Below are 26,347 nucleotides of genomic sequence, written 5' to 3' on the forward strand. Positions count from 1 at the left end.
CAATGGCTTTGGAGGTTGACAGCATAAGCACTTTACAGAATTTCATTTCAGAATATATGTCAGTCTTTCTTTGACATCACAGTAGTTATATTTATTACTCATGATAAGGAGAAACTTTCTGGCCCCCAAATAGAATATAGATAAATTCTAGCAGTAGAGAGGCAGGAATTAAGGAGAAGAAGGGTATGGAGGATTTGTATGTATGTTAGAAAAGGAGTCACTAGGCCAATAACAAATTGGTACCAAAGGTGACTTAGAACAATTTAAAGCGGGAATGGAGGGTAGAGAGGAGAAGAGGCAATGTGGAGCCACTTGTATGTATATGTGTGTGTGTGTGAGTGTGTGTGTATATATATATACACACATATATATAAATATTTTCAAAATTCTCAACTGTGCAATACCTGAGGGCTGCAAATTTTTCTTTCTATTCCATATTAATATAACTGATGCAAGATGCAGGACCATTTTAAAAAGTTAACAACTGTTTTTAGTAAGACTATTTTATTTAAAAATTTTTCAAAATATAAAAATAATAAACATTATGGATATTTAACAAACAAAACATAATTCAACTATAAATAATAAAAATGTTGACAACCCCACATAAACATGTAATACTATAAACATTCTAAGCATACAAGAGTAGTTTTCTAGTTCAAGTTTTACCTTTTTCAAGTTTTATTATCACTTTGAAAAATAAACCAAAAAAAAGCTGCTACAGCTTAACCAATTACTTTCGCTCCACTCAAAGAGCAGGGAATTTTTTCCCCATGCCAACACACATTCGTGAAATGGGATACTTATGGGCACAGGTATTAAAAACTGGAACAATCCAGTCTCCAGACAAGAAAAGACTCCTTTGGTGTTTTTAGGTTCAACAATCCACAGAAATTGAGTAAAACTAAACCATTTATTAAAGGAAATCTTGTGCCAGATAACATGTTCTGAAGTAATATCACATCCAAAACAGATTCAGGATTCTGAGAATCAAAGTAAACATCTATGAATGCTTTGTTGATACTTAAAAACTGTATCTTAAGAACATTCACTAAGGTGCTGGAATGAAGTCTTCTAGATGTAGAAAACAATCTACACATCAACGCAACACTTACATAACGTAAATAATACATCCCTTTACAACTCATCAAATGTTCTATTAATATGTAAGAATTACCCTGCCGCCTCCTGTTCAGTTAAAGACAGATGGGAATTTGAAGCAGAGCAGGATTACACCATATTTTTAGGACTAGAAAAGTTTTCCACTTGAAATTTGGGATAACTGAGCCATGCTGAATGTATCATTTTTTTTTTTAATTCTATCCAGATTAAAGTTCCTCTTATCAAAAGAGCTAATGACAAACTGAAGAAACCACTTTCTTTTTTGGAAGCTGGGCACAAATAAGTGTACTGTAATTCTGTATCATATTTTTAAATTCTAACAGGCTGGGATCTTTACCTGACTTACCACAGACCACTTTATAATTATGCTGCTAGATTAGAATGAGTCACAAGTGATCATACATTAAAGCCTAGCGAAGTCTAGATAACAAGTTCAAAAATGATATTGAAAGGTTTTTTAGCACCAATAACTTTTTCCTAAGACACTTGAGGGGCTGCATCACTTTAAAGTATTATTTATCTTGTAAACAGGACCAAAAATATTCAGTTGATCTGTATTTTGAGCATAAATATTTATAAACTCTATTTAAAAAAAAAACAAATATAGCATGACTAGAGCTGCTAATAGTGTAAAATCTAAGTATATTGAAAAATATAAAGATATATAAAACGCTTCCATAATGCAATCATGCAGAGGTAAACCACTTCATTCAATTACACAAAAGTGATTCTGTACAGTTATCTACACATAGCTCCATGAGAATCCTATTCAGGAAAACAAAATAATGAAAATCCTTATCTTTAATTAATAAACACATAGGAATTTAAATATGTAACTGACCTACTGGCTCTCACAGAAATTTTCAAAAAGCACAATGATCTTGCTGAGAGTCAAATCATCTCGACTTCTGATTCTCAAAGGCATGTTTAATTTTGCTTTGCTTTATTCTGTCTTTTAATTTAAAAGCAAGGGAAAGAAAAAGAAAGATGACAAAGTAATGTTGAGGGTGCTGGTATGTGGTCTACATCCAAGAACCAATCAAAACTGTTAACAAGTATGGTCTCTTCAGTCTATGTTCTTTGGGTTTCTAACCTAGCAAGTAAGCACTACCATCAGGGAAGAGAATCTTCTTTCCTTGAAAAGAAAAAATACTGAACTAATTTGGGAAAGTATCTTTGAATTCCTTGTGGCTATATGCTAGTTTGCAAATATGAACTAAAACAAAAGTCTAATTTTAAAAATGTCCTGTATGCTACTAGGTCATAATTATATTAAAAGACCTTCCAAAATGTATGTACTTAGCCTTTAAACACAAACCTAATATTAACAAAGCAATTATCAACTAATGTGGATCAAAATAATTTACATTATGATTGGTGTTCATTCTTTTTATTTTTCATGAAGACAAATGCACTGCACACTCAAGAAAAAAGTGTTTGCAGAACAGTCAACTGCGCAAAAAAAAATGAGAAAATATGAGCATGGCTTAAAGAAACTAAAAAAACAAGGGTGAATAGAATCAAGTATAATTTGGGCTTTTCTAATAAAATAACTTTCCAACTTCTCAAATGCCTCATGAGAATCTATGAAGGAATACTCAAATTAATTTTCTGAAAGCTTTATATGATGCTCATTATAAAAAAGGTATTGGGGTGAATATTTAGGATCAGATTAAATCACACTCTTTATAAATAATTCTAACCCATATTGCTTATAAATAAATATTATGAACATACACCTTTTAAACAACGTTAGACACACAACACAATTTCCCCTTGCTTTTAAGATTGTCTTTGATGTCTTGATTGCAAGTGAGGAAAATATGGAAAAACTGTAAATTAGACATTTAATAGATATTTCTCAATATTTATAATCCACAGATCATCCTGTATTACTTGAAAAGAAAATTATTCTCCTTGTTGGCTTTGAAGAGCTAAGAAATTTTAAAAATTATTTGGATAAGTGGCCTTGGCAACAATTTCCGTTAAGTATATTTAGAAGAAAGAGGCAAGTTATTACAGTGTATAAAAAAGTATTTTAGCATCTGTTCAAAATTATTTAAGTGACTATCCTAACCCCAGAAATGTATCCTAAAACCCGGAAAAATTAAAAACAGACCGATGCTTAACTTTTTGATCATTTTCTTCATTCTAAATTGTTCATGTTAATGAACACAGTATCATGGCTTTATAGATTTCCTAGACACAATTTTCAACTTGGCTGAGGCTGAACTTATCTCATATTGGGAAGCCAAGAGGTCTTTTTCCTTCTTAGTGTTTAAAAACTAAATGGCTATAAAGTAAAGGGAGAAGATGTTTAAGAGCAAGGTCAGATAAAGCACACACTCAGACATACTTCTGGACTCAGATGTAGCAATTAGAGAACTGCGAAAAGACAAAATGCGAATTATAGTACATGTAAACATCTATTCAAATTGATAAAGAGAAAACATAAAATGATAGGATATTATAACAGTCGTCTCCAGACAGGAACAGGTCTTGCTGTTGTAGTCACAAATCTAAATTCAGGCAATGATGATCTCTCTCTGCTGGAAAAAGAGAAGACTATTAAAAAAAACTTTGAAAATTGTAAATAAATCTAAAAACTGAATCATACCATAAACTGATCTCCAACTTTTCTAAACATTAAGAAAAAATCTATTTGAGAAAGGAATCAAAATCCAAGTTGCAGACAAATTTCACAAAGAACCAGCTTTGGGTTAAATGATTTTAACAAAACCTCTCTGCATCATGCTTCCTCCTTACAACATTAAGCCAAAGATGACAGCGCTACAACACAGCCATGATCTATAACTTCTGCTCAGGAAGTGCAGTAACTGACAAGATAGTCAATTGTTAAAGAGTGTGGGTAGGCAAAGTAACTTTAAGAAATCACAAACAAATTCCAGGATAGAGTATATAAAAATAAAAGCAAGAACAATTTTCTTAAATTTCCCAATGATTTCAAAGTAATTGTGAAGTGTATCTAATTTCCTTAAACTCTGTATGATAACCATTTCATTCTTTAATTACACTACAGGACATAAAATTCTGTACTAAGCACAATGATTAAACAACCAAAAATAAAAAGGAACACATCAGAATGAGACAGTGCTTCATATACAAAGGGAGACTAACTGGATGATGGGAAGTTAGTGGATAGATGAAATAAAGTAGTAGGGAGGGAGGAATCAGGAACAATAATAAATTGATACCAAAAAAAGTAAAACAAATAAGTGCTTTCAATACACTATGTGATGAATACATATTACTGATAAACTGCAAGAAAGTTATTCACCAAACTCAGAATTTTTCTACTAACCAAGTATGATGTTTTCATTAGAAAATAGTGAGAATGGCAGTCATTTCACCAAGATTTCTTTTTTCTCAGAACTTTTAGGTAGCTAATTTGGAAGATAATCTCTTGTCATCTGATAAGTATATAATGATCAGAGAGAGAGAGAGAGAAACAACAATAACAAAAAAAAATCCTACTCTCCTCTAAAAGCCTGTATACATACCTGAGAGCAACTAGCCAGTTCAAGAAGTTAACAAGAACAGGGTAGTTCCTGAGATCTGGGAAAAGGAAATTTTCTCTCTGCCTTACAAACATCATTCACTGATCATTTAACCCTAAATTTTTGTTTTTATTTATAGGGCTTTAGAAGAATAAAAGCCCTGAGAGAAAAGACCAAAAAGTGAACTAATTAACTAGAATTCCACGCAGGACATTTTTTTTTTTAAAGACTCAAAGATTTTTGTGTACCGTAAGAAAAAAAGCTTGTAAATATTTCTACAAATTCTAGGACGACTAAAACTAATTTTCTACAACTGGTTCACTTTATGTGTAAGGGGAAGAAAAAAAGAAAATATAGATCGGTAAAGTTTGTATAACACTCTAAAATAACCATTGATATTTCAACACACCAAACAAGCAAATGTTTTGCTTTCTTATGTAAACCTTAGAACCAATGATTAGTGTCCCAAGTTGAAGATTGGAAATACAGTCCCCATAAAACAGTTCTAGTCACAGGAAATTTCCTACAAATAAGCTCAGCCATACTTTTCTGCAGGTAATCAGCCTAAACCACTGAAGTTTTGTCTTTATGGTAAACTACTGGTTGATACACTTGATTGTATTACAATAAAACAAGAGCTATGGAATACTTTCCCATTCCTGCAACATGATTTCATTAAATAGTTGGGCATCAGTTAAAAACTAAAATTAATTTTTGAAAATCTCACAATTATTCAATAACATTTAAACAACACTGCTTAAGACATAAAATATTGAGTGAAATATATAAAATGACAACTCAACCATCCCTTGAGGTAATCCTAATCAATCTTTTAACCAGTAATATATAATTTCTCTCTCTTTTTTTTCTTTTTGTTAAGTAGCAGCTACCTACACTATTCTTCCTTTTTTCACTTCAAACTCAGTCCAGATCTGTACTAAAGCAAAGAACTTATTGGGAGAATTGTAGAATTAAATATATGTTTCAAGTTTTAGGTAGCATATCGTTAACAGAAAGAGTTTTAGACTTCAAGTTTAGAAGCAAAAGGAAAGTTGTAAGCAGAAGTCTACCAAGTCTAGTGAATAGGGAAGCTGAGCTATACTTTAGAAGTTAAATGAATTTTGTGCCAGCAAAAGCAAGCATTTGGGAACACTATATACAAAAAACTGTACTGAAACACATTTATACAGACTATCATAACCAAATCTAAGTTGTTTCCATTGATAAGATGACAGAAACAACAATACCATCAACAGGAAGGGAGAACTGGCACAGATACATTAAAGTGTTTTATATTAAATATACTACCAAGGAAACTACAGTGTGAAAGGGACCTTAAGATAATCTAGTCCAAGCCCTTTCATTTTACAGACAAGGAAACACCCCTGGATAAGTTGAGAGACTTGTCTAAAGCCAAAGAGTCAGTTGCAGAGCTGGGACCAAACGCTAAATCACTTAACTCTTATGGTACCTCCATGCTAGGTCATCTTTGGATATAAAAAAAATTAGTGGGATGGACTAGACTGGTGGCTCTTGGCATTTCTATTCTTACACACAAACAGAAACCAAAGGCTAACTTACTCTTGAAACGGACTACAACATTTAATACTCCAAATTACTAATGTCTTAACTGTTGTGGAAATTCCATTAAGACTATACGTATATTCCTCCATCAGTATTTTTAACCCCACTGTTGCAATACATAACTGTTCAACTGTTTAGCAAAATGGTCTCAATAACTGAGAAGACCTTCAGGAGAGATTTGAAAAATTGATAAGAATTAACAAGGGAGGTAATTGTCACTCCATTATTGGAGATTTAAATATGCATTCATTCATTAAATCACCCAACAAACATCTGAGTGCCCACTATGAGCCAGGCTTTGTGATAATCACTAGAGATAAAAAGATGAATAAGACATGGTCCCCTTCCTAGAGGAGCTTGTAATTTAGTGGGGAAGACAGACATATAAACCAGATAAATTATATTACAACAGAAGTACTATAACAGAGATATGAACAAAGTGCTGTATTAGAAGGGAGGGTAAAGGTATGAACTGGCTAATGACCAAGTCGTCTACCAATTTTGTGCAAGAACTACCATATTTACTGCAAACACAATCTCATGCTCAATCAATATTTAGGAAGGAGTAGCAATGTAGAGTTAAAAAAAAAAAAAAGTTGGCACCCAAATCAGAATGCCTGCATTCAAATCTAGTCCTTTCACTCACTAGCTGTGACTTTGGCAAGTCACTCCATCTCTATTAGCCTAAGTTTCCTTATCTGTAAAATGGGAATTAGCAACTACTTCAAAGGGATACCTTGAGTTTAAAATCAGAACACATGAAAGTACATGCATAGTATTTATAAGCATATTCATTAATTTCAAAAATCCAGTAGCAATTAAGTACACTAATATTTATAGTTAAAATCATCTTAATGATAATAAAAATGTAACTGTGAACCTAATGAATGTAATATTTACTCATTCTTTGGAACGAAACCGAAACACACTTGTTTTCTGATTCATTCAAAGCAACATGGCTTAAAACATTTTAATTTTAGGTTACTAGAGAATTTAAGGCTAGGGAAAGTGATAAGCTATTTATGGATTTAAATAAGTAGGTAATTTCAGTTACATTATAAGGGAATTTTATAATAATTTCTAAAAATCAGGCTAAAATTTACTAGTCAAATCATAAAGCCAAAAATCAGCATGGAGATTTAACTGGCCTTTGAAAGATTTTCTTTCTTTATAATACCTGTTTGGTGTAAAGAGAAGAAACGTGAGCCTCTGCCAATTTGGCACCTTTCACGACTACTAAAAAGAAAAGAAAACAAACTTACCTAATGAATCAGAATAGCACATAGTCAACATACAAGAGACTACATAAAAATATATCACAGATCTAAGTAAAGAAGTTTTTGAGTAAAGTCACTATTTTGACAAAAGAAACCGATTTTGAAATTTTAAATATTAAGACATGTACCAAATGTAAGCCAAAACATTCCTATGAAATAGTATTACCATCAAGAACATATATACAACTTTAACCCTAAGTGTGGGAGGAAAAAAATAAAAGAGGAACAGCATCCATTAGTTATCCCACTGACAGAGGATTATGGTGTTGGAATTACAGTTTGTGACTGTGAGGACCCCAGTATGGGAAGAAAGTGATTTTTTTTAATGTGACACTGAATATAATCACTATAATCTCCGGAGGGGAAGAAACACTTGCAACTGAAATGATAAATTTTGAAAGGTAAATATGTAATCTCCCACCCCCTCATTCTACAAAGAATGCATTTATTTCCTGAAACTGCTGTATCAACTTTCAACGATCATGTTCATTTGCCAGAGAAATCCACTTAAAAATCACAATACTGTTGCAAATGTCAAAGATTTTTATACAAGTATAGGAAATGCACACTTAAAATATCAGACTGGAACACTTACCAAACAGTGTTTTCCTAAAGTAGTATCTATAGTACATTTCTTTATTCATACATCTTCAAATGGTCAAGTTTTCTTTCATACATCCAAAATGTAATGTGATGTTTTCTTATTCACCAAATGTTAGCTCTACTTGAAGTCTGGTTCCAAACTAATCAGCCTGCTTTTAAATTTTAAGACATCTGTTGAAAATTTATAGGATCAAACCAAACTGAAGTGGTATAAATTTTTAACATTGGATTGTACATTATTGTAAAGGTACCAGTAACCATTATTAATAAATTAGTGATTATAGCTCCTTTTGTGATAATTGGGGGGAAGGGTAAATCACCATCTGGAATGGTCTATTTATTTTAATTTTTTTTTCTTTTCTTTTTTTTTTCTTTTTTCTTTTTTAAAATCAAGGAACATTGTCTTGGTCTTTGTGGGGTTTTTTTTGTCATTGTTTTTTTTTTTTTTTCTTTTCTTTTCTTTTCAAGAGACCATTCCACTTTATTTTTAACATCTGAATGCATAAGGACTCATATGCAAAGCAGTCATACACCATTATCATTAAAACCCATAGGTAAAATACATACACAAGTCCAACAAAAGGCTAATACATAGTAAAGCCTAAGCATACTACTATGTAATATTATGAATACATAACTTGGAGAGTTTAGTTAGAGTACTATGTTATCTATTCATTTTTGAAAACATTCATTAAGATTTTAAATGCAAATTCATTCCTTATTTGGAGTAAAACAAAATCCTCTAAGTTATAACAAGTATTGGTCTTAAGGTTTTAGACCTATTCATTAAATTACAAAGAACCCAAAGAATTCCGTAATGTTCAGTAGAAGTATGTAATAAAAACATTGCATATGTTTCTAGTGTGATGTCTTTAGCAATTGTTTACTGAAATAAAATGCAAACATCAATCTTTCAAAATACAGGATCAGAAGGTAGTTTTCTTCTCTTCTATTTGTGAAATCCATCTTCATCACATTTTACCAAAAAAACTGTTTTTACAAATATGTAAAAGTACATTAGATAATACTAATGAAACACAGGTAGAGTTCTAGCATATGCAGATCAATGATCAGTCAAATCATCTTCTCCAAGAACGAGATTCATTGTCCTCTTCTTCTTCATCATCATCTTGAAGTAATGAGTCATCCACCAAAGACTCTTCCTGAAACTTTAGGTTAAAATGCATTTAGGAATTTACCCAAAAAAAAAAGAAAAGAAAAAAGGTGACACTTTTAAATACTGATTTCTCTCAAAAGAGGCGAATACAAAAGGTATTGCTATAGCTACAATATTCAAGAACAAAGAAAAGCAACCTTTATCCACTCAATGGTTTCTCTACAATATCTATTCTATGGTTTATATCGAACAGGCACTAAAAAAATATCCAAGTAAGCCTTTTACATGCCATTTCTCCTGCCTCACTTGATCAAATTATGCCATCTTCTACACCTACAAAACAGTGCTCAATACCTTTAGTTTTTAAAAAAAGAAAACATCAATAAGTCTTCTCTGACTTACCCTGTCTAACCCTGGACACTAAATCAACCAATAACTTGTAGAAACATCTATCAAAATTTATAGATCTATATTTTTTTCTGCTATATGAAACAAACATTTCTTTTATAGCATTCCTTGCTTTTCCCCATTCCCTTCATAAAAGCTTCTCAGACTGCTTTTCAAACTTTTCAAAATACCTAATACCAGGAGCTCTCCTGCTTTTCTCCCCATTCAATTCAAACTCATGGAAGGACAAAGGTATAATCTAAAATATAAAATGACAAATCATGTATATGAGTTTCAAAATACACATTTTATTCTTGCATTTGACTATGGATATGTATAACAGCCTCTAATGCTCTTCAAACAAAATGAAGTGCCATTAAGAAAATCTAACAAAGGTAAAACATGGAATCATTGTTTCCCCACCTTACCTTTATTAACCTCAACTTTTTCCTATAGCTTATTTCATGATCAAACAAAATAGAGTTATGTTTATGATTTCAAAGGGCTCTCCCACTTCATTGTTCTTTATGTCCACACCTCTCAGCCATCATACTAATTGTTGTACCCAAGAAAAATGGACTGTTCAACACCTATTCCCCTTCCACACCTAAAATGCCTCTCTCAACTCTATTCCCAGTCCCAGCTCTTGGTTATGGAAAACTTATTTTTATCACTTAGGGTTCAGCTCCACTGTCACCACCTTCTTCAAGACTCTTTTGGTCAGAAATAACCACTCCTTCCCCTTGGGTTCCCACAGCGTATTGTTCAGATCTTTTATTGAGCATATCACTCTGCCTTTCATTGTAATTAGTTTCTTTTGTGTCTGTCACCACCCCCCTTTCCAGATTAAAGCTCCTTGATGATAGGGACCGTGTCTTATTCATTTTTGTGCCTATCACAGTATCTACCATATAGAAGGCATTCACTCTAATGAACTAAAACGGTATGAATTAAAATAAAGGAAACCTGAAATGTTAATAAAGCAAATAAGTAGGAGATATACTCTAAAACTTAAAATATTACAAGATTTCCTGTGGATAAAAATCTAAAGAATAATTATTGTTTTCTAAGAGTAAATGAAAACTGAGTATATATATATGATTTTCTTTCTTTCTTTCTGTTTTTGGATTAGTAATCCATAGATCTCATTAATCCAGAAAATTTAAAGTTGGTCTGCATTTATCTGACATCCCCTGCCTGGAATATGGCTCAGGAATAAAAATTTTATGTTAAAATCACAGCCATAAAATCATATTTTATATAAAAATGTGAACATTTAAGGGCCAACACAAATTAAAAAAAAAAAAAACATACTTCCTCTTCATCAGGTTCAACTTCTTCTGTTTCAACAGCTGAAATATTAGTTATTGGTTTATTCCATGCCAGTTTTAGATCCTGCCCTTTGAAACGAGCTCCATGAACTGCAGCCTAAAATAATTAAGAACATTAGAATGCAGAATATTAATAATTTCTAAACAATGAAATGTTACAGTATCTAATATTTAAATTAGTAAAACAAAAGTGAAGATATCTATCCATTTACTTTGTGGTTATTTCTTCATTTACTATTTATTATTATAATTTATAATTTACTTTTTATGGTTATTTACTTCTAAAATCAGCTTTGTGTTTGGAAATAAGCAGAACTATTCTACAAATGGCCAGTATCTGACTATAACTATGTCTACATGTTTACAATACAATGATAATGGCTATTAAAGGCAACATCTCAAGACATTTCAAGATCCTGGCTGTAGGTTCTGAACTGGAGTCCAAATTTGGATCAGCAGGCTAAATGTACTTTATTGTATTTTAATTCTTGTTAATTTATGAATGACATATATAGTAACTACAAACTAGAAACCCTTAACAGATATAATACTTCTGCATGCGTGAAGTATCACATTACTTTAAAATTACATCAGTAAGGTATCACATTGTCTTTAAATAAATGATGTTCGACATGTATCACTATTACAAAACCTAAGTATCTCCATGAAGAAAAAAAAACCTGAATATTTCCACTGAAACTAAAGTATTTCCTACAAAGTTTTCAGAACTATACAAGATAAAAGTCAAACTTAGTATTTGCTAAATTAAGTGATTAGGAAATCGTGCATTCAAATTAAAATAACATGAACAAATATAAATGAATGTTAGCAACATACCAGAATAACTCGTAGTCATGAAAGACTTATAGCACAACCTCATAGTATAATGTGAAATCCAGAAATAATTACATGTTCAAGAACACCTAACCATGACTTGTGTGATATTTAAGTCTCCAGGTATAAATTTTAAATCTGCACATATAAATCTATTATAAATTTAAGAGATTTCATACCTATTACAAAATGCAGCTCAGGAGTTTTTAGTCCATGGCCTCACCACAATGTCATATAACTAATAAAATTTTTAAGTACTTATATATGATATTTAAGTTAGAAACAACTTGTAATTTTTTAAAGCTAAAACTATCACATAAAAATATATTACAAGAAATTCCAATAGTATCATGTAAAATGTCTACTCATAAAGCTCATCTTTTCATCCAGTTAAAAAAGGCCAAAAATTTTACCAATACTTTCTATAAATTAAGTTCTATAAGTTCTTAACATCTCTGATGACCTAATACTGTAAATCTCTGTATTTAGCACATATTATCTTCAAATTTATAAGGTGAGTCTACAACCCTCTAAAGTTTTTAACATTTTATAGGATGATTTCAAAGCTAGGTATATTTAACATTTTATCAACATTCGCCATTAGAAATTTTTGACTATTCGGCTATATAAATTTGAGATAACTGCGTTCTTCCTTTTTAAATATACAAATTTATTTTAAGTAATTTGCAACATAAAATCTTTAATGTTTAAAAAACTCTATAATCTACTTTTTTTTTAATTCCAAAATTTCTGGTTACATAATGTAAAATATCATAATCCACGACTGTCCTATCCTGAAGAGAGAACTATTCTACGAAGAGTTTGGAAAAAAGTCCTGCAACCCACTAAAAAAAGTCCTATGCACTTATGAAGAGTGTTCGTGTATGCACATATATAGGATATGCACACGGGTACATACTTTACTGGTCTCACGCTTCTTTCTTGTATTATTAATTCAATTATTTCACAGACCCTTTCCATAGCCATACCAATAGATTTTTCACTTTTCTTGAATGGCTACTTACATACACACACATACCTACACCATATTTAAACTAATTTCTTGAATGGAACTTTATCCTATTTGTTTGGCAAAATACTCTTTTCTCAACTGGATCTTGATTTTACAATTACAATGGTTGTTTTTACTAAAGGGAAAGGGGCTGCTGCTGTTCTTTTTGTCATAAATTTAAATAAGTAAGTTTAAATTTTCATGTACTGTAATTTATCAGTGTTTATCTTTATGGCTTCCAGATTGTGCCAGTCCTTTAAAAAGCCCCCTCCACAGTAAAATTACTTTTAGGAATTCCCTAGCTTTTTACTAGTCATATGTACAGAAAAAAGAAAAAAACTTTTATGCACCTTTATGTTGATACCAAAAATAAAAGCATAATGTGTAATTTTTTCCTAATAGCCAAATGTCGTAACATTATTTTCAGATTACTCAGTAAATTTAAATTTCCTGATTTAAATAAAATATCTCCTTGTAATCCCCTACAATTCTTTCATACATTCAGATCTTTTTCTGGACTATTTTATTGTCTGTCTATCCATACCATTACTATATTAATTATTTCACAATGAATTTGGTATCACTCTTCATCTTTTTCAGAATATTCTTAGTTATTCTGACATTATTTTGTCCTTATGCTCTCTGGAATATTTTGGCCAAGTCCAGTATCACACTGTCTTGCTATTGCTTAATAATAGTATAATATCAACTAGATCAATGCTTTTCAATACTGTGGCAGTCATTTCCAGAGTTCTGCAACCATTTTATTAAAATGTACATTTAAAAATGAACTTTGTAACTACTTATAAAATGTTAACAAAAACATCATGTTTAAATGTATTCTACAGGACGCTTATTTGAGCAAGGTGGTAGTGATTATAAAGGTGGAAGTGGGGCTAACTGTAAAAATATATAAAATAAAGAAAAGTGGGGAAAATAACTCCAAAAGAAGATAAAATTAAATTTGCTCATCTTAATGAAAATAGTTGATAATTTCAATGAAAAAACCACCAAAGTACCAAAATAAAGCCAAAAAAGAAAGAAAAAATAGGAACTCCTGGGTGTCTCAGTTGGTTGAGTATCTGCCTTCGGCTCAGGTCATGATCCCAGGGTCCTGAGACCAAGCCCCGCGTCCACTGGACTCCTTGTTCAATGCGGAGCCTACTTCTCCCACTGCCTGCAGCTCCCTCTGCTTGTGCTCACTCTCCCTCTCCCCTTCTGACACATAAATCTTTTTAAAAAAGCAATAAATAAATCTTTTCTACAAAAAAGAAAAAGGTTTTAAAAAGATACATGGATCTAAAATCAGTAGAAGCTAATAAATTCACAGATAAACTCTATTAAACATTTAAGAAAATGTATCTCCAATGCTACTTAAAATTAACTCAGCACAAAGAAAGATGGAAAACTTTTCAGTGACATTTTATGAAGCCAAGTAGTATTGATACCTGATGTAAATAACACCCCTCCAGTCTACAAACAAATCTTACTTCCGAAGACTGAATTAAAACTACAAATAAATATAAGAATAAAACCTTATCATCTGCGACAACATGATCAATCTGGAGGGTTATTATGCTAAGTGAAGTAAGTCAGAGAAAGACAAATACCGTATGATTTCACTTATATGCAGGATATAAAAAACAAAGCAAACACCCTTAAATACAGAGAACAGACTGGTGGTTGCCAGAGGGGAGATGGATAGGGGAATGGGCAAAATTACCTACAGACGATTAAGAGGTACAACCTTTGGTTAAAAAATAAGTCACATGGATCAAGAGTATAATATAGGAAATATAATCGGTAATATTGTAATAATGTTATATGGTGATAGATGGTGACTACACTTATTATGGTGAGAAATGAGTAAGAGAATTGCCAAATCACTCTGCTGTACACCTGAAACTAATATAACATGCCTATCAACTATACTTCAATAAAGTCTTTTAGAAGTAAAAATAAATTAAAATTTTTTTAAAAAAAGGAAGACTTCAGACTTCAGTGATTTACCAAAGAAAAATACAGTACCATGGGGATCTGTACCAGAAGCAAATGGTTAGTTAATCTAAGGAAACAATATAGATGAGGGGGGAAAACCCTCATATTTCTATAAATACACAAAAATTATAATAAAATCTTTCCGATCAAAACCCAAAATCACTACAGCGTCCAAAAACCAGGAATCATTTGTATTTTATCTTAATCTAAAAAACTAGCATCATATAATAATACTGAAATTATTAGAAATGTTTTCATTCATTTCATGAACAAGACAATGAATGGAATGTCATGAGTGGAGACAATTACTATTACTGTTTTTTAATATTTTTCTAAAGGTACCAATAAGTAACAGAAAGTAAGAAGTTATAAACATTAAAGATGTTTATGGTTAAAGATGTTTATGTTAAAGATGGATATGGTTACCTGAAAAACGAAGGACAACAAAACTAAAAAACTATCAAAAGATAATTTGGTAAGATGGCAGCTACATATTTAATAAGAACAGACAAATGATTTTTCTACATAAAGAAGACCTCATTAAAAATAACTAAAAGTTAAATGACTGGGGGAAAACTAATATATTTATTTATGTAAAAACTTATACATATGTTATATATATTTCACATTACATACTATATGTTAGTATATTATATACTTATGTTATATATTATGTAATCTGCAGCATATGTATATTACCTATATCGATTTCACATATATAAATAAAATCTATATAAAGAAAACCTTTAAATGCTGTTAGAGAATAAAGGATTGAAATACAATGATGTCATAGAGGAATATTTGTATCACAAAGATGTTAAATCTCCCATAAATTATTCTATCTTTTTAGAACCTGGTAAGCTTATATAAAAAATAAACATATAAAATCTATGAGGAAGATGCTTAAAATGAGTTAATAGGTGAGCACAATAAGAGGGAATCCAAACAACAACCCTGACAGACTATTAAAATATAAAGTTTAGCTTAATTAAAGAAGTGCAGAAGAAGCACATGAAAAGAAAACTGATCAATGGAAGAGAATGAATCCCGAACATGATCCAATAAATATGGAAAATTTTTACACACTAAGGGTAGTTCACCTAAGTTTGGGAAACTAGCTTTTACTCAGTAAAATCAAGTAGGCTCCCTATTTCACACCTTACGCCAAATAAAAGTCATATGAATTTTCATTGAAATGTTTTGAACTTATGAGCTAATTTTCTAGGAAAAATTTTGAAAAAAATCAGAAAGAAAAAAATCATAATAACTCAGCGAGAGTAAACAAATGACATTAACAGTTGACAGAAACAGAAATAAAGAGCATTTAAACAAATATGAAAACATTCAATTTTAATCATAAAAGTGTATTAAAACTGAAATGAGGGGCGCCTGGCTGGCTCAGTGCGTTAAGCTGCTGCCTTCGGCTCAGGTCATGATCTCAGGGTCCTGGGATCGAGTCCCACATCGGGCTCCCTGCTCAGCAGCAAGCCTGCTTCTCTCTCTCTCTGCCTGCCTCTCTGTCTACCTGTGATCTCTCTCTGTCAAATAAATAAATAAAATCTTTAAAAAAAAAAAAAAACCTGAAATGAGTTGCTATTTTACCAAAATAAAACTGATACCATTCTGTGGCTTATGTACCCATGTATTTTATATGAGCAAACCACTACGCAGAGTACACACTATGGCAAGTGTATGGGGAAAAGGCATTCTCATACATCTTTGGTGGGCAGGGAAATGTGGTACAACCTACATGAGGGGGAATGAAAGAAGCAATCTTAGAACTATCCATCAAAAATCTAAGTGCACATATCATTTCATCCAGTTACACTGTATCAAGAATGTATCTTATATTCATATTCACATATGTACACAAAGAAATATGCTCCAAGAATATTCACTGCTGCACTGTAAAAGAACAAAAACAATTTAAAGGCCATCAGCATGGTTGATTAAATTTGGTACATCTATATGGGGAAATTTTCTCACTTTTCAGTCATATATGAGTGTCTGAAGTACTTTATTTTGTACTTTCACTATGAAATACTATGCCATCTATTGATTACAGAAAATACAGAGACATTCATTCACTCATCTAAGACAATGGTTCAGAAAATAAAAACATAGAAATATTTGGAAATACACATTAAAAAAGGTAGATCATTTTCTTTTCCTGGGAAGGCCTATCATTCACCTTGAGTTTATAACCTCTTACATTTTTGGTGTCAAAATTTTCTTTATTTTATAAAATGATGATGATGGTACATGATATGTTTTATATTTTGTAAGCATTCATCCTTAACAAAATTAAAAACTGGTGCCTCTATGTCAAACACACTAATTTTTAAATTCCCAAACTTCAATGGTCCCGCAAATCTAGAAGTTGGAAAACCACTGCCTTAGCCTATATTCTATTTGGAGAAGATAAGCTTCAACTTAATTTTCTATTCTTTTCTACAACAGAAAGTTACAAAATTTTAAGAATTGTTTTGGCCTATTTGGCTTTGGATCAACAACTTCTATAACTTAATTCAAATGTTTATCATAGCAATGGTAGTTCTTCCTTTCAGGCTATTAAGTAATTCCAACTAAAATGGTATTTACTCTGAAAAGATAATTCTTACTGGATCTAACTTATTTTGTCACTTGTCTGACCTCCATAAAATTCAGTGTTTGTCATACATCAATCCCTAGTCTTTTGAATTGGTTGCTATTCATTTGGAAAACATATGCATTGTATAAATATACATGTATTTATATATATATATAAATACGTACATATAAAAATATATATTTATATATATAAATATGCACACATATATATAGTATGTATATATAAATATATATATCTGAGGTGGAAAAAGCAATACCCAAGAAAGAGGCTGTATGTCAATAAATTTTCCAAGAGCCAAACTTTGAAAAATTATTTCAAAGGTAAAAAGTTTTTTTCCCTTAGCCACATAAACAAGAAATTTTAACAAACTTATAATCATTTATACAATGACAACTACCACTGTTTTATGACTACTGCCTAGAAAATAGAACATAAAAAGACTTACTCAAGCTACCTAACAAAAAGCTTATTTTTTTAACTTATACTCAATAATACCTTTGAGAGAAAACTTGATCAAAGATCTATTTTTTAATATAACATGTACACATACAAGTTTATTAAAAGTTTTAAACTCTCATCAATAACATTTTTTACTCTGAAAAAAGATCTTTAAGTGAAACATTACCCAAAAGCAGATTTAAAAAAAAACAAAACTCTAGGATCAGGAACTCCTATTCCATAAAACTATCCATCTCCTACACCACTAATCTTGACACTAGTTATTACAAGGCCCCAGCTAAGCACTTCACTGAGACTTTTCAGACCCATAGTCTTTTACTGGTTACAATGCTCCAAGCCCAAGTCCTACCAGGCTAGGTCCCCAGTAAGGTACCATTGTGTTGTCAGGGAATATTCACTACAAAGAAGACAAATCAATTTAGAAAGTTTTTAAAGATTTTAATTTAGACCACAATCCACTTAAAAACTTCTGAAAAGCATACTACTCTTTCATTCACATTAGGTTAACTGTTTGGAACTCTTATTGCATTTTTCCAAGGACAAGATGGTACATCTATTTCTCTACAATCCTGAAGAAAGAACATACAGGGCTAAAAACATTCCTATCAATCTCTTATACTTTATACCCATTTTCCTTTTTTTTTAATCTTTTAAACCCCGATGGAAGACAAGGTTGCATATACTCATTCTTTATAAAGACAATTCAAGATGCACGGTTTAAGACAACCATAAGAAAAGGACCCTAAAAGCTACAGCAATGTATCATGCCTGGGCAGAAAGTTATAGAGGCTTTGCTGGGGATATGCTGAGCTAGGGACACGTTAAAGTTCAGCCTACTGGGACTAGGAAGCAGCAGATAAGGGATGCTTCAGAAAATCTGACATCACGATTTATCTTAGCTTCTACCTTATCTCTCATCACTCTTTCTGCCAGAGCAGACTTTGCTCTGGGCCAGCTGAGAAAAAGGATAATGGAAAGTCTGGTGGCCCTATCCCCTGTGAAAGAGAAAGGAAGGAGAACTGCTAGTGTCTCAAGACAATACAACTTACTGTCCAACTTGGTGACTATTCTAATTATATCATGTTATAAACAGAATTGCCTAACTGCTTTAGGACATTCTTTGTGGCTATGAATTACTTCTTATAATCTATCTACTGTCAAACTGTAGTTATTAAGTAAAAAAAAAATTTTCTTTATATTAAGACTTAAAAGCAATATTATAAAACATTTAAATCTGAATTTTCAATAAATCAGATTATTTCTAATACTTACTGCTTCAGCTTCTGCTCTTGTCTTGAATGTAATTACTGCATGAAGTGAAGAGTCATCAATCTGACAATCTTCAATTTCACCATATTGCTTTAAATTAAAAAGAAGTATTTCCTCCAAATAAATATTTTGAAACATCCAAAATCCTAATGGCTTTTAAAATTACCAATAAATGTAACCCAGAATATATAACAATTCATGGTGATTAACAGAAAAAAATGAATAATTCATTTTAGTACTTGATATTTTAAGATAAAGAATGGTCCTATTTACAATTCCATACTTTTTAGAATTAGGGAAACATATTTGAATCAACTATTCCTTAAAAAATTGAAATAACAGTCACAACTGGGCTTCCTTACTAACCTTCATTATTCTAATCCTAGAATATGCTAAATTCTTTCTGAAACAATATTTAATTCTCAGGGTACTCTATGAGTTTTTTTGCGTCATTCCCAATGTAAAGAAGGTGCCAAAAAGAAGATTCAGAGAATTTAAATAATTTTCCCAAAGTAATTTAAGTTAAATAGCAGGAGAGTCTAGGGTCTTTTGATTTAACATTCAAACTGACCTTGCTTTTCACTCCTATTACATACTCCTCTACACAGCACACTCTTTAAAAAAAACTAATTTATGCTTGCTTTTGTTTTGTTGGATTTTTTCTGTATGTAGGATTTTTTTTATCATATTTCCTTTAAACAGCAACCTTTATCATATAAAATTCTAGTCCTTTATTATTACTAATACCTGCCTTCTTTCCTACCCCAAAACAAAGTAACTATAATCTCATTAAATACACACACACACACACACACACACTCTCACTCTCCATATCGAAAGTTTCTGTAAAGGTAACAGTACTCTAGCATCAATCAGCTCCTTTCAGCTCTGTCAGTTACTAGCTGTTTGAACTTGAACAAGTTACTTAATCTCTTCATGGTTCATCTTCTTCATCTCTAAAGTGGGTTCGTACCTCAGAGTTGTTGAGATAACGCATAATATAATGAATTACATAAGACACTCAGAATAATACCTGCCACAAAATAAATGCTCTATAACTTTTAGCTATAATTTTTATTACTAATACTACTACTGGTTTCGGTGGATAAATTAATGAAAGCATGTTGTTAATCACGATCTGTAACAGTTAATGGTCCTATAATAATGCAGTTTTCTTTTCTTCTGTTACTTGTCACATGTTCAAATCCCAGGTTGAGACAGAGAACTAAATTTTAAACATGCACCATTCTTAAAGACTGATTATTTTTAAATGTGCATTACCGCTACTATGAAAGGAGTTCAAATCTCTAAATACACACAAGAATCCCCATTTAGAGGCTCTGAATATTTATAAAACCAAAACCCATCCTAGTTGTCACTAAAATACATTCATAACAAACTCACTGGTTTATCTGGATTATTTTAGCACATTCTTTGCTAGTTTCTTGATTAGCTATATAACTGCATGCAAAACAAATTATCTGAATCTCCTTTCCTTTGTGAAAAGGGTGGGAGAAGCTGGGGTGAGTAACAGGCAAAAATTGGGCTAAATTATCTCTAAGATCCTTTCTAGTTGTCTGATCCCTTTCTTTCTCCCTTTGAAACCATCAAGCATAACTTTCCAGACTCCTCATCCCTAAATATTAATTATTTTAGTTACTTCTTTAATAATTTCCATTTCTTTCAATAATTCCCTATGTCCTGACAAAATACGTTTCACCTTTGTAACTTCTATTAACAGCCTGGAATATGACCGTCAAACATCTAAATTGGAATTTCCAAAAGATTCAATCTTTTGTGTACCTATCTATAAGCTTACTGATCCTTCAAGATCTAAGCTCCAATTTTCCTACCTCATGAAATTCTCCTATACTGTTCTTTTTCCACCATATGCCTATGTGAAAGATACTTTTCTGAGTTACTCAAGTACTTACAGTTTTTAATAAATTTAGCTTGATGATGTGATAAATTATGTTTGCAGCTTACTTTAACTGCCTTGTGTTAAAACAATATGTATAAAATCTTTGAAGGTGAAGACTGGTTATTTCTTTTGTATCTCCAGAGCAGTTACTATAGCCCTGAAGGCAAGGCCGATGCTTAGTAACTAACCTTTGGGATACCACTAAGAATCACAATATTTAAGCTGAAAAGGCCTTTAGGCAAATAAAATTTCTATTCTACACATAAGCCCAATGGATCCCAGGAAGTCCAAGTTAAATAATGGGTTAGCCAGGACTAGAATCTCATTCTCCTTTCTCATAAGTCTACATTAGACTCACTCCCTTTAATTATATCCTGCCAGTGAATACAGGCAACTTCAAGATCATATATCAAAATTTTGTCTTGTTTCATTTCTAAGGTCAGCTAGATCAAGAATATGGTATTAAGACATAAAATTCCATCTTAATTTTAAAATATCTGGGTGGCCTTTGCGATGTGTTAAATTTTCTGTTCAATGTATCTATCAAGTGAAACTAAACTATAGGACATCCCCCTCTGAAACAGCAAAATTTAATCATTCATTTCACAATATCTGAAGTCCTACTGTTAAGAATAGCAACATGTCTTCCAGACAGTAATTAAATAAACAAAAAAAATCCCTCAGTTTATTTTTTAAATAATTAGCAAAAGACTATTATGGATTAATCAAACCCTTTGGTCAGACTGAAGGGTTTAAATTACTCATATTTTCATAATTTCCCTTCAATATCCATTATCCCCAACAATGATTATCAGTACATGTTCTGTTGGACAGTAAGAAAGTACCGCAAAATGAGGAAGAAGGTCTTCTCTATCACTCTCTGTAAACGCAGAAATCTCCAAAGCCCTGGGACGATGATCCACCACGGCATGACCAGGCACACCTCGACCTCGACCTCGACCCCTGCCTCGGCCATGAGCTGCACCTCGACCTCTTGAGTGAATTCCTCTACCCCGACCAGATGAAAGAATCCCTCGTTTTGCAGCCTTGAAGAGATCAGACACACAAGTTAACCATCACAATTTCTAACACAAGTTGTGTTACATATATTCTGTGAGAATAGTCAATCTTTTATACAATTTGACATCATATTCAAATACTGGTCTATGAAAAGATCTCATAATTTAAGGTAGGGTTTTAGTTTTTGGTTTTTTTAAAAAAGATTTTGTTTATTTATTTGACAGAAAGGCAGAGATCACAAGCAGGCTCCCTGCTGGAGTAGAGAGACCAACACGGGGCTCGATACCAGGACCCTGAGATCATGACCTGAGCCGAAGGCAGAGGCTTAGCCCACTGAGCCACCCAGGCACCCCTGAGGGTTTTAGTTTTTAAAGTGAAAGCATTTTAGGTAGCCGATGCAATTAGAAAACAAAATAACATTAATTTAAACAATGTTTTTAAATTAAATGTGCCTTTTTCTACTAAGTTCCTACTTTACAAGATATCAGACTGTATCATAAAAAGAGCAACAATTCTTGATTTCCAAATAATACACAATGTTAAAACGTTACTTCAGCAGTTTAATACATATATAATATACAATAAATTCATTTTCCACTTAAAACTCTAAATAGTGTATTTGTTTGCCTGTTGACTTCAGTAGGTATAATTATCTCAAATTCATCATTTTAGTCACTTATACCAACATCACTTTATAACCAATGTAGCACAATAACTTATATTCCACCACATTTTTCTATATGAATAGTATACCATTCCTTCACTGCACAAATATTTAACAAGTACTTCCTATGTGCAAGTCCTTTCCTTCCTGAAACTCAAATCCTATAGGGGTAAGAGACCTTTAGCAACCAAGTTACTTAATAGTACTAATGAGAAGTAACGCAAAGAGTAAGGAAATGCTTTAAAGACTTGAACAGAACATTAAAGACTAGCAATGAGTAAGATACTAGAATGAAAGCTCCATGAGGATATTTACTTGTTTTACTTTCTACTTGATCCCTAGCACTTATAATAGCAGCTGAGAGAGTAGATACTTAATATGTGTTCAGTGAATCAAAGAAGACACAAAGAACAAAAAATGTAAGGGTGTGGAGTTGGGGCTACAGCATGAACAAAGCAATCAAATTTGAAAGAAACATGGTATGTCCAAGAATACAGGAAATGCAGTGCAAGTGGACTACATGGGATGAAAAAATGAAGCTAGAGAGATAGGCAGAACCAGATCATGAAAAATTTTAAGGACCACAATTAAGGATTTTTAATTTTATCCCAAGAGCCAAGAAAATCAGTTAAAACATTTTAAACACAAAAGCAGAGTGATATCATCAAATCGGTATTTAACATGTAATTCTGGCTAGTTTTAAGAACAGAGTAGAAAAAAGTAAGAACAAGCTGGGAAACCAGTCAGTAGGCTACTAAAATAGCTCCAACAACAAGATGGAAGCTTCATCTACAGTGGTGGCATCACAGAGAAGTAAACATATTTTAAGATATATTTGGAAGTAATATGTATAAAACTTGGTAATTAATTGATATGGTCAATGAAGGAAAGGGAGGAATCAATGATGATTCCCAGATTTCTGGTTTGGATAACTGTGTAGATGGAATTTAGGGGCAAGACAAATTCAATTTTGAACAGGTTGAGTCTGAGGATGTGAAGTATCCAAGTAGAAACGTCAAGTAGGCACCACTGACAAATCTCTTTAAGTATAAATATTTGTTTCTTCATCTCAAGACAGTTCATCTTAACATTTGCTAAAATAATAATCTAAAACCCAAATAATAAACTTCACAGGTCAAGAATTAATGTTCATAATGGAGCAGCATATACAGACTTATGCTCTGAGCAACACTATCTCAAAATGTTCCCTGAAAAAGAGGATTCATGAACAAATCTGAGCAATACTAAATACTGAATATGTATATTTAGGGATTCACGAACAAAAAACCTCTAAAGAAAACCTATGGCAACAAGCATGTGTAATATAAACTTTTCCAAATTTATTTTGCCTCAAAAACTTTTTGCACTAATATGTTGACAACAAATGGAATTGGTATGGTCAGTGACACACTCTGGGAAATAGTACATTACTGCATATTCCAACAGTAACTACAAACTGAAGGAAACCAGAAAATGCCATTCAGCATTTAGTTTTATTATGATAGAGAAACAAAGCATGGACTATAAAGATTACTGGTAGAACCATTATTTATTTACTAAAATTTCTGAGCCAAAATTTTTTAAATAACCTGTTTTTTTAAAGTATTACCAACAAACAATGAATTCTGGAACACTGAAATTAAAATAAATAAATAAAAATTAAAAATAAAATAAAGTGCCACCAACATAAGGCAAGTAAACTCCATAATAAAGAAAACACAATTTTTATATTAACTGAAAAAAAATCTATCTTTTTCAAAACCTGTTACCTTGGCCAGAACACTAAGGCAACCCTATCAAGTTTCCAGAGAATGCAAAATGTATGCAGGTTGAGAGACTATCCTATGATGTTCTATGACAGGCAAGATGGACCTTAAGACAGCACAGTTGTTTGGCTACTAAATGTTAAGTCTTTAATACCCAGATGCCAGTACTAAATTCAGAATATGTCCGATTAGAAAAAAAAATCATCAAGGTGCTAAAAAATTTGGGCAAAAAAAGCATAATTCTCGGATGAAAGCAAAATAATCTAAAATATAAAAAATTTTAATTGTGGCATCAATCATAAATGTACCCAAGTACCAACTGCATTAATGACATTAACGTCTCTGTACTTCGAAATGTAATTCTGACTTTTAAACACTTTTTGCTAAATGTTACAAATGCTCATTATAATGATCAATTTCACTAAATTTTTCTTATACAATCATATAGCTAAATTAGAAGAAAGAAGTTTATTTTCTTTTATAAACATCCACAGCACCATCTATAGGCAAAACTTAAGTAAGCATGCTTTTAATACAGTTCTCCACTGAAGTCTAATCCTTACAGCAACTCAATATATGTCTGTACATACACAAAATATCTTTGTAATAACTGAAAAGGCTTTAATAGATCTTGATCCCAGGGAGAACGAGAGACTAAAATTAGGAAAAGAACCAAACTCACTAGAAGTGGAAGGACTTAGGTGTACAGGTAGAACTGCTGCCACCCCTCATTAAATAAAAGAGTTTCTCTACCAGTTCTGAAAAATTTGCTAATTTCTTCTCTCTTTCCTGTATCAAATCCCAGTATGTATGTCACAGACTACCAACAATTATTGACTAGAATGAGGGGGATATATTTTCAAATTGGCCACCATGACTACATCTGCTCCTCTTTGGCATACTATGTAGTTGTGGTGAAACATACTTCCAGCTGTAATTCTGTATACTTTCTCCTAAGTTCAGTGACTTCTTCTCCAGCTTGCATCTTCTTATATAAATCCAGTTCTGTGTCAAGTAATTCTTTCTGCATCTAGAAAATGGTAATTAATAATTTAAGTGACAAAAATTAATATCCTGCATTTACCAAAAAACTTTTCTTTTTTTTACAAAGAACTTTTATATATTCCCATTTAATCCATACATTCCTTCTGTATCTCCAGTCCTACCACCCTAGTCCAAGCCATCAATCACTTCTGGTCTACACTACTACAATAGCTTCCTAACTTGTTCCTACTTCCACTCATTTCCCTATAGTTCATTTTCCATACAGAAGCCAGAGTGAGATTTCTATGAGCTGATATGAAGTAATTTTCAGGAAATAACTGTGAAAAGAAAAAAAACAAAAACAAAAAACAAGATGTTAATGAGCAATATATAGTATGCTTTTACGCAGGAAAGAATACATACACACATACCAAGAGGGAGAGAAGAATGGGGATAGAGTGGCAGGGATCAAAGGGAAAAGGTATTCTATATATACTTTTTTAATATAATTTAACTTTCAAATTATGTTTATGTTTTATTCAAAAAACAAAGTCAGCAAGAATGAAATGGAGAGGGATCCAAAATTGACTACAAATAGACATACATTTAACTTCATTAAATTGATGGCATAATCACACAAAAGGGGAAAAAAAGTAATCATAGGCCACAGTTCTGACCCTATACTCTTAGTTGAATATATTGTGAGCCTGTAAAAAATGTAAATAAATTTTGAATCTTTTACTTAATGGTTGGAAGTGCTATTGTTATAGCAATTCAGGAACTATGTGGAATGTATTAAATGACTGTGAAAATGAGTACTGTACTTATGTTAGTGGGAAGCAAGCTGTCATTATGGCAACAGGAGATAAA

At 31.9% G+C, this 26,347-nt stretch overlaps 1 protein-coding gene across 15 annotated transcripts in view; it reads right to left on the bottom strand.

Annotated features, from left to right (window-relative positions):
* Nucleotides 1-1,698: 1,698 nt before the first annotated feature.
* RBM26 (RNA binding motif protein 26) overlaps nucleotides 1,699-26,347 on the bottom strand; it is an 88,559-nt gene continuing 63,910 nt past the window's right edge. For 10 of the 15 annotated variants that reach the window (XM_046028255.1, XM_046028254.1, XM_046028253.1 and 7 more), the window contains 6 exons: nucleotides 25,419-25,523; nucleotides 21,889-22,089; nucleotides 19,126-19,212; nucleotides 10,923-11,036; nucleotides 7,402-9,273; nucleotides 1,699-3,671 (listed from right to left, as the gene is read on the bottom strand). In XM_046028255.1, the coding sequence (XP_045884211.1) occupies nucleotides 9,184-9,273; nucleotides 10,923-11,036; nucleotides 19,126-19,212; nucleotides 21,889-22,089; nucleotides 25,419-25,523 (597 nt within the window). In that variant the 3' untranslated portion in view covers nucleotides 1,699-3,671; nucleotides 7,402-9,183. The remainder of the gene's footprint in view (nucleotides 3,672-7,401; nucleotides 9,274-10,922; nucleotides 11,037-19,125; nucleotides 19,213-21,888; nucleotides 22,090-25,418; nucleotides 25,524-26,347) is intronic. The other 5 variants (XM_046028251.1, XM_046028250.1, XM_046028248.1 and 2 more) reach the window with 5 other exon arrangements.

Source organism: Meles meles, chromosome 14 (assembly GCF_922984935.1).
Source record: "Meles meles chromosome 14, mMelMel3.1 paternal haplotype, whole genome shotgun sequence".
In the NCBI taxonomy this organism is placed as follows: domain Eukaryota; kingdom Metazoa; phylum Chordata; class Mammalia; order Carnivora; family Mustelidae; genus Meles; species Meles meles.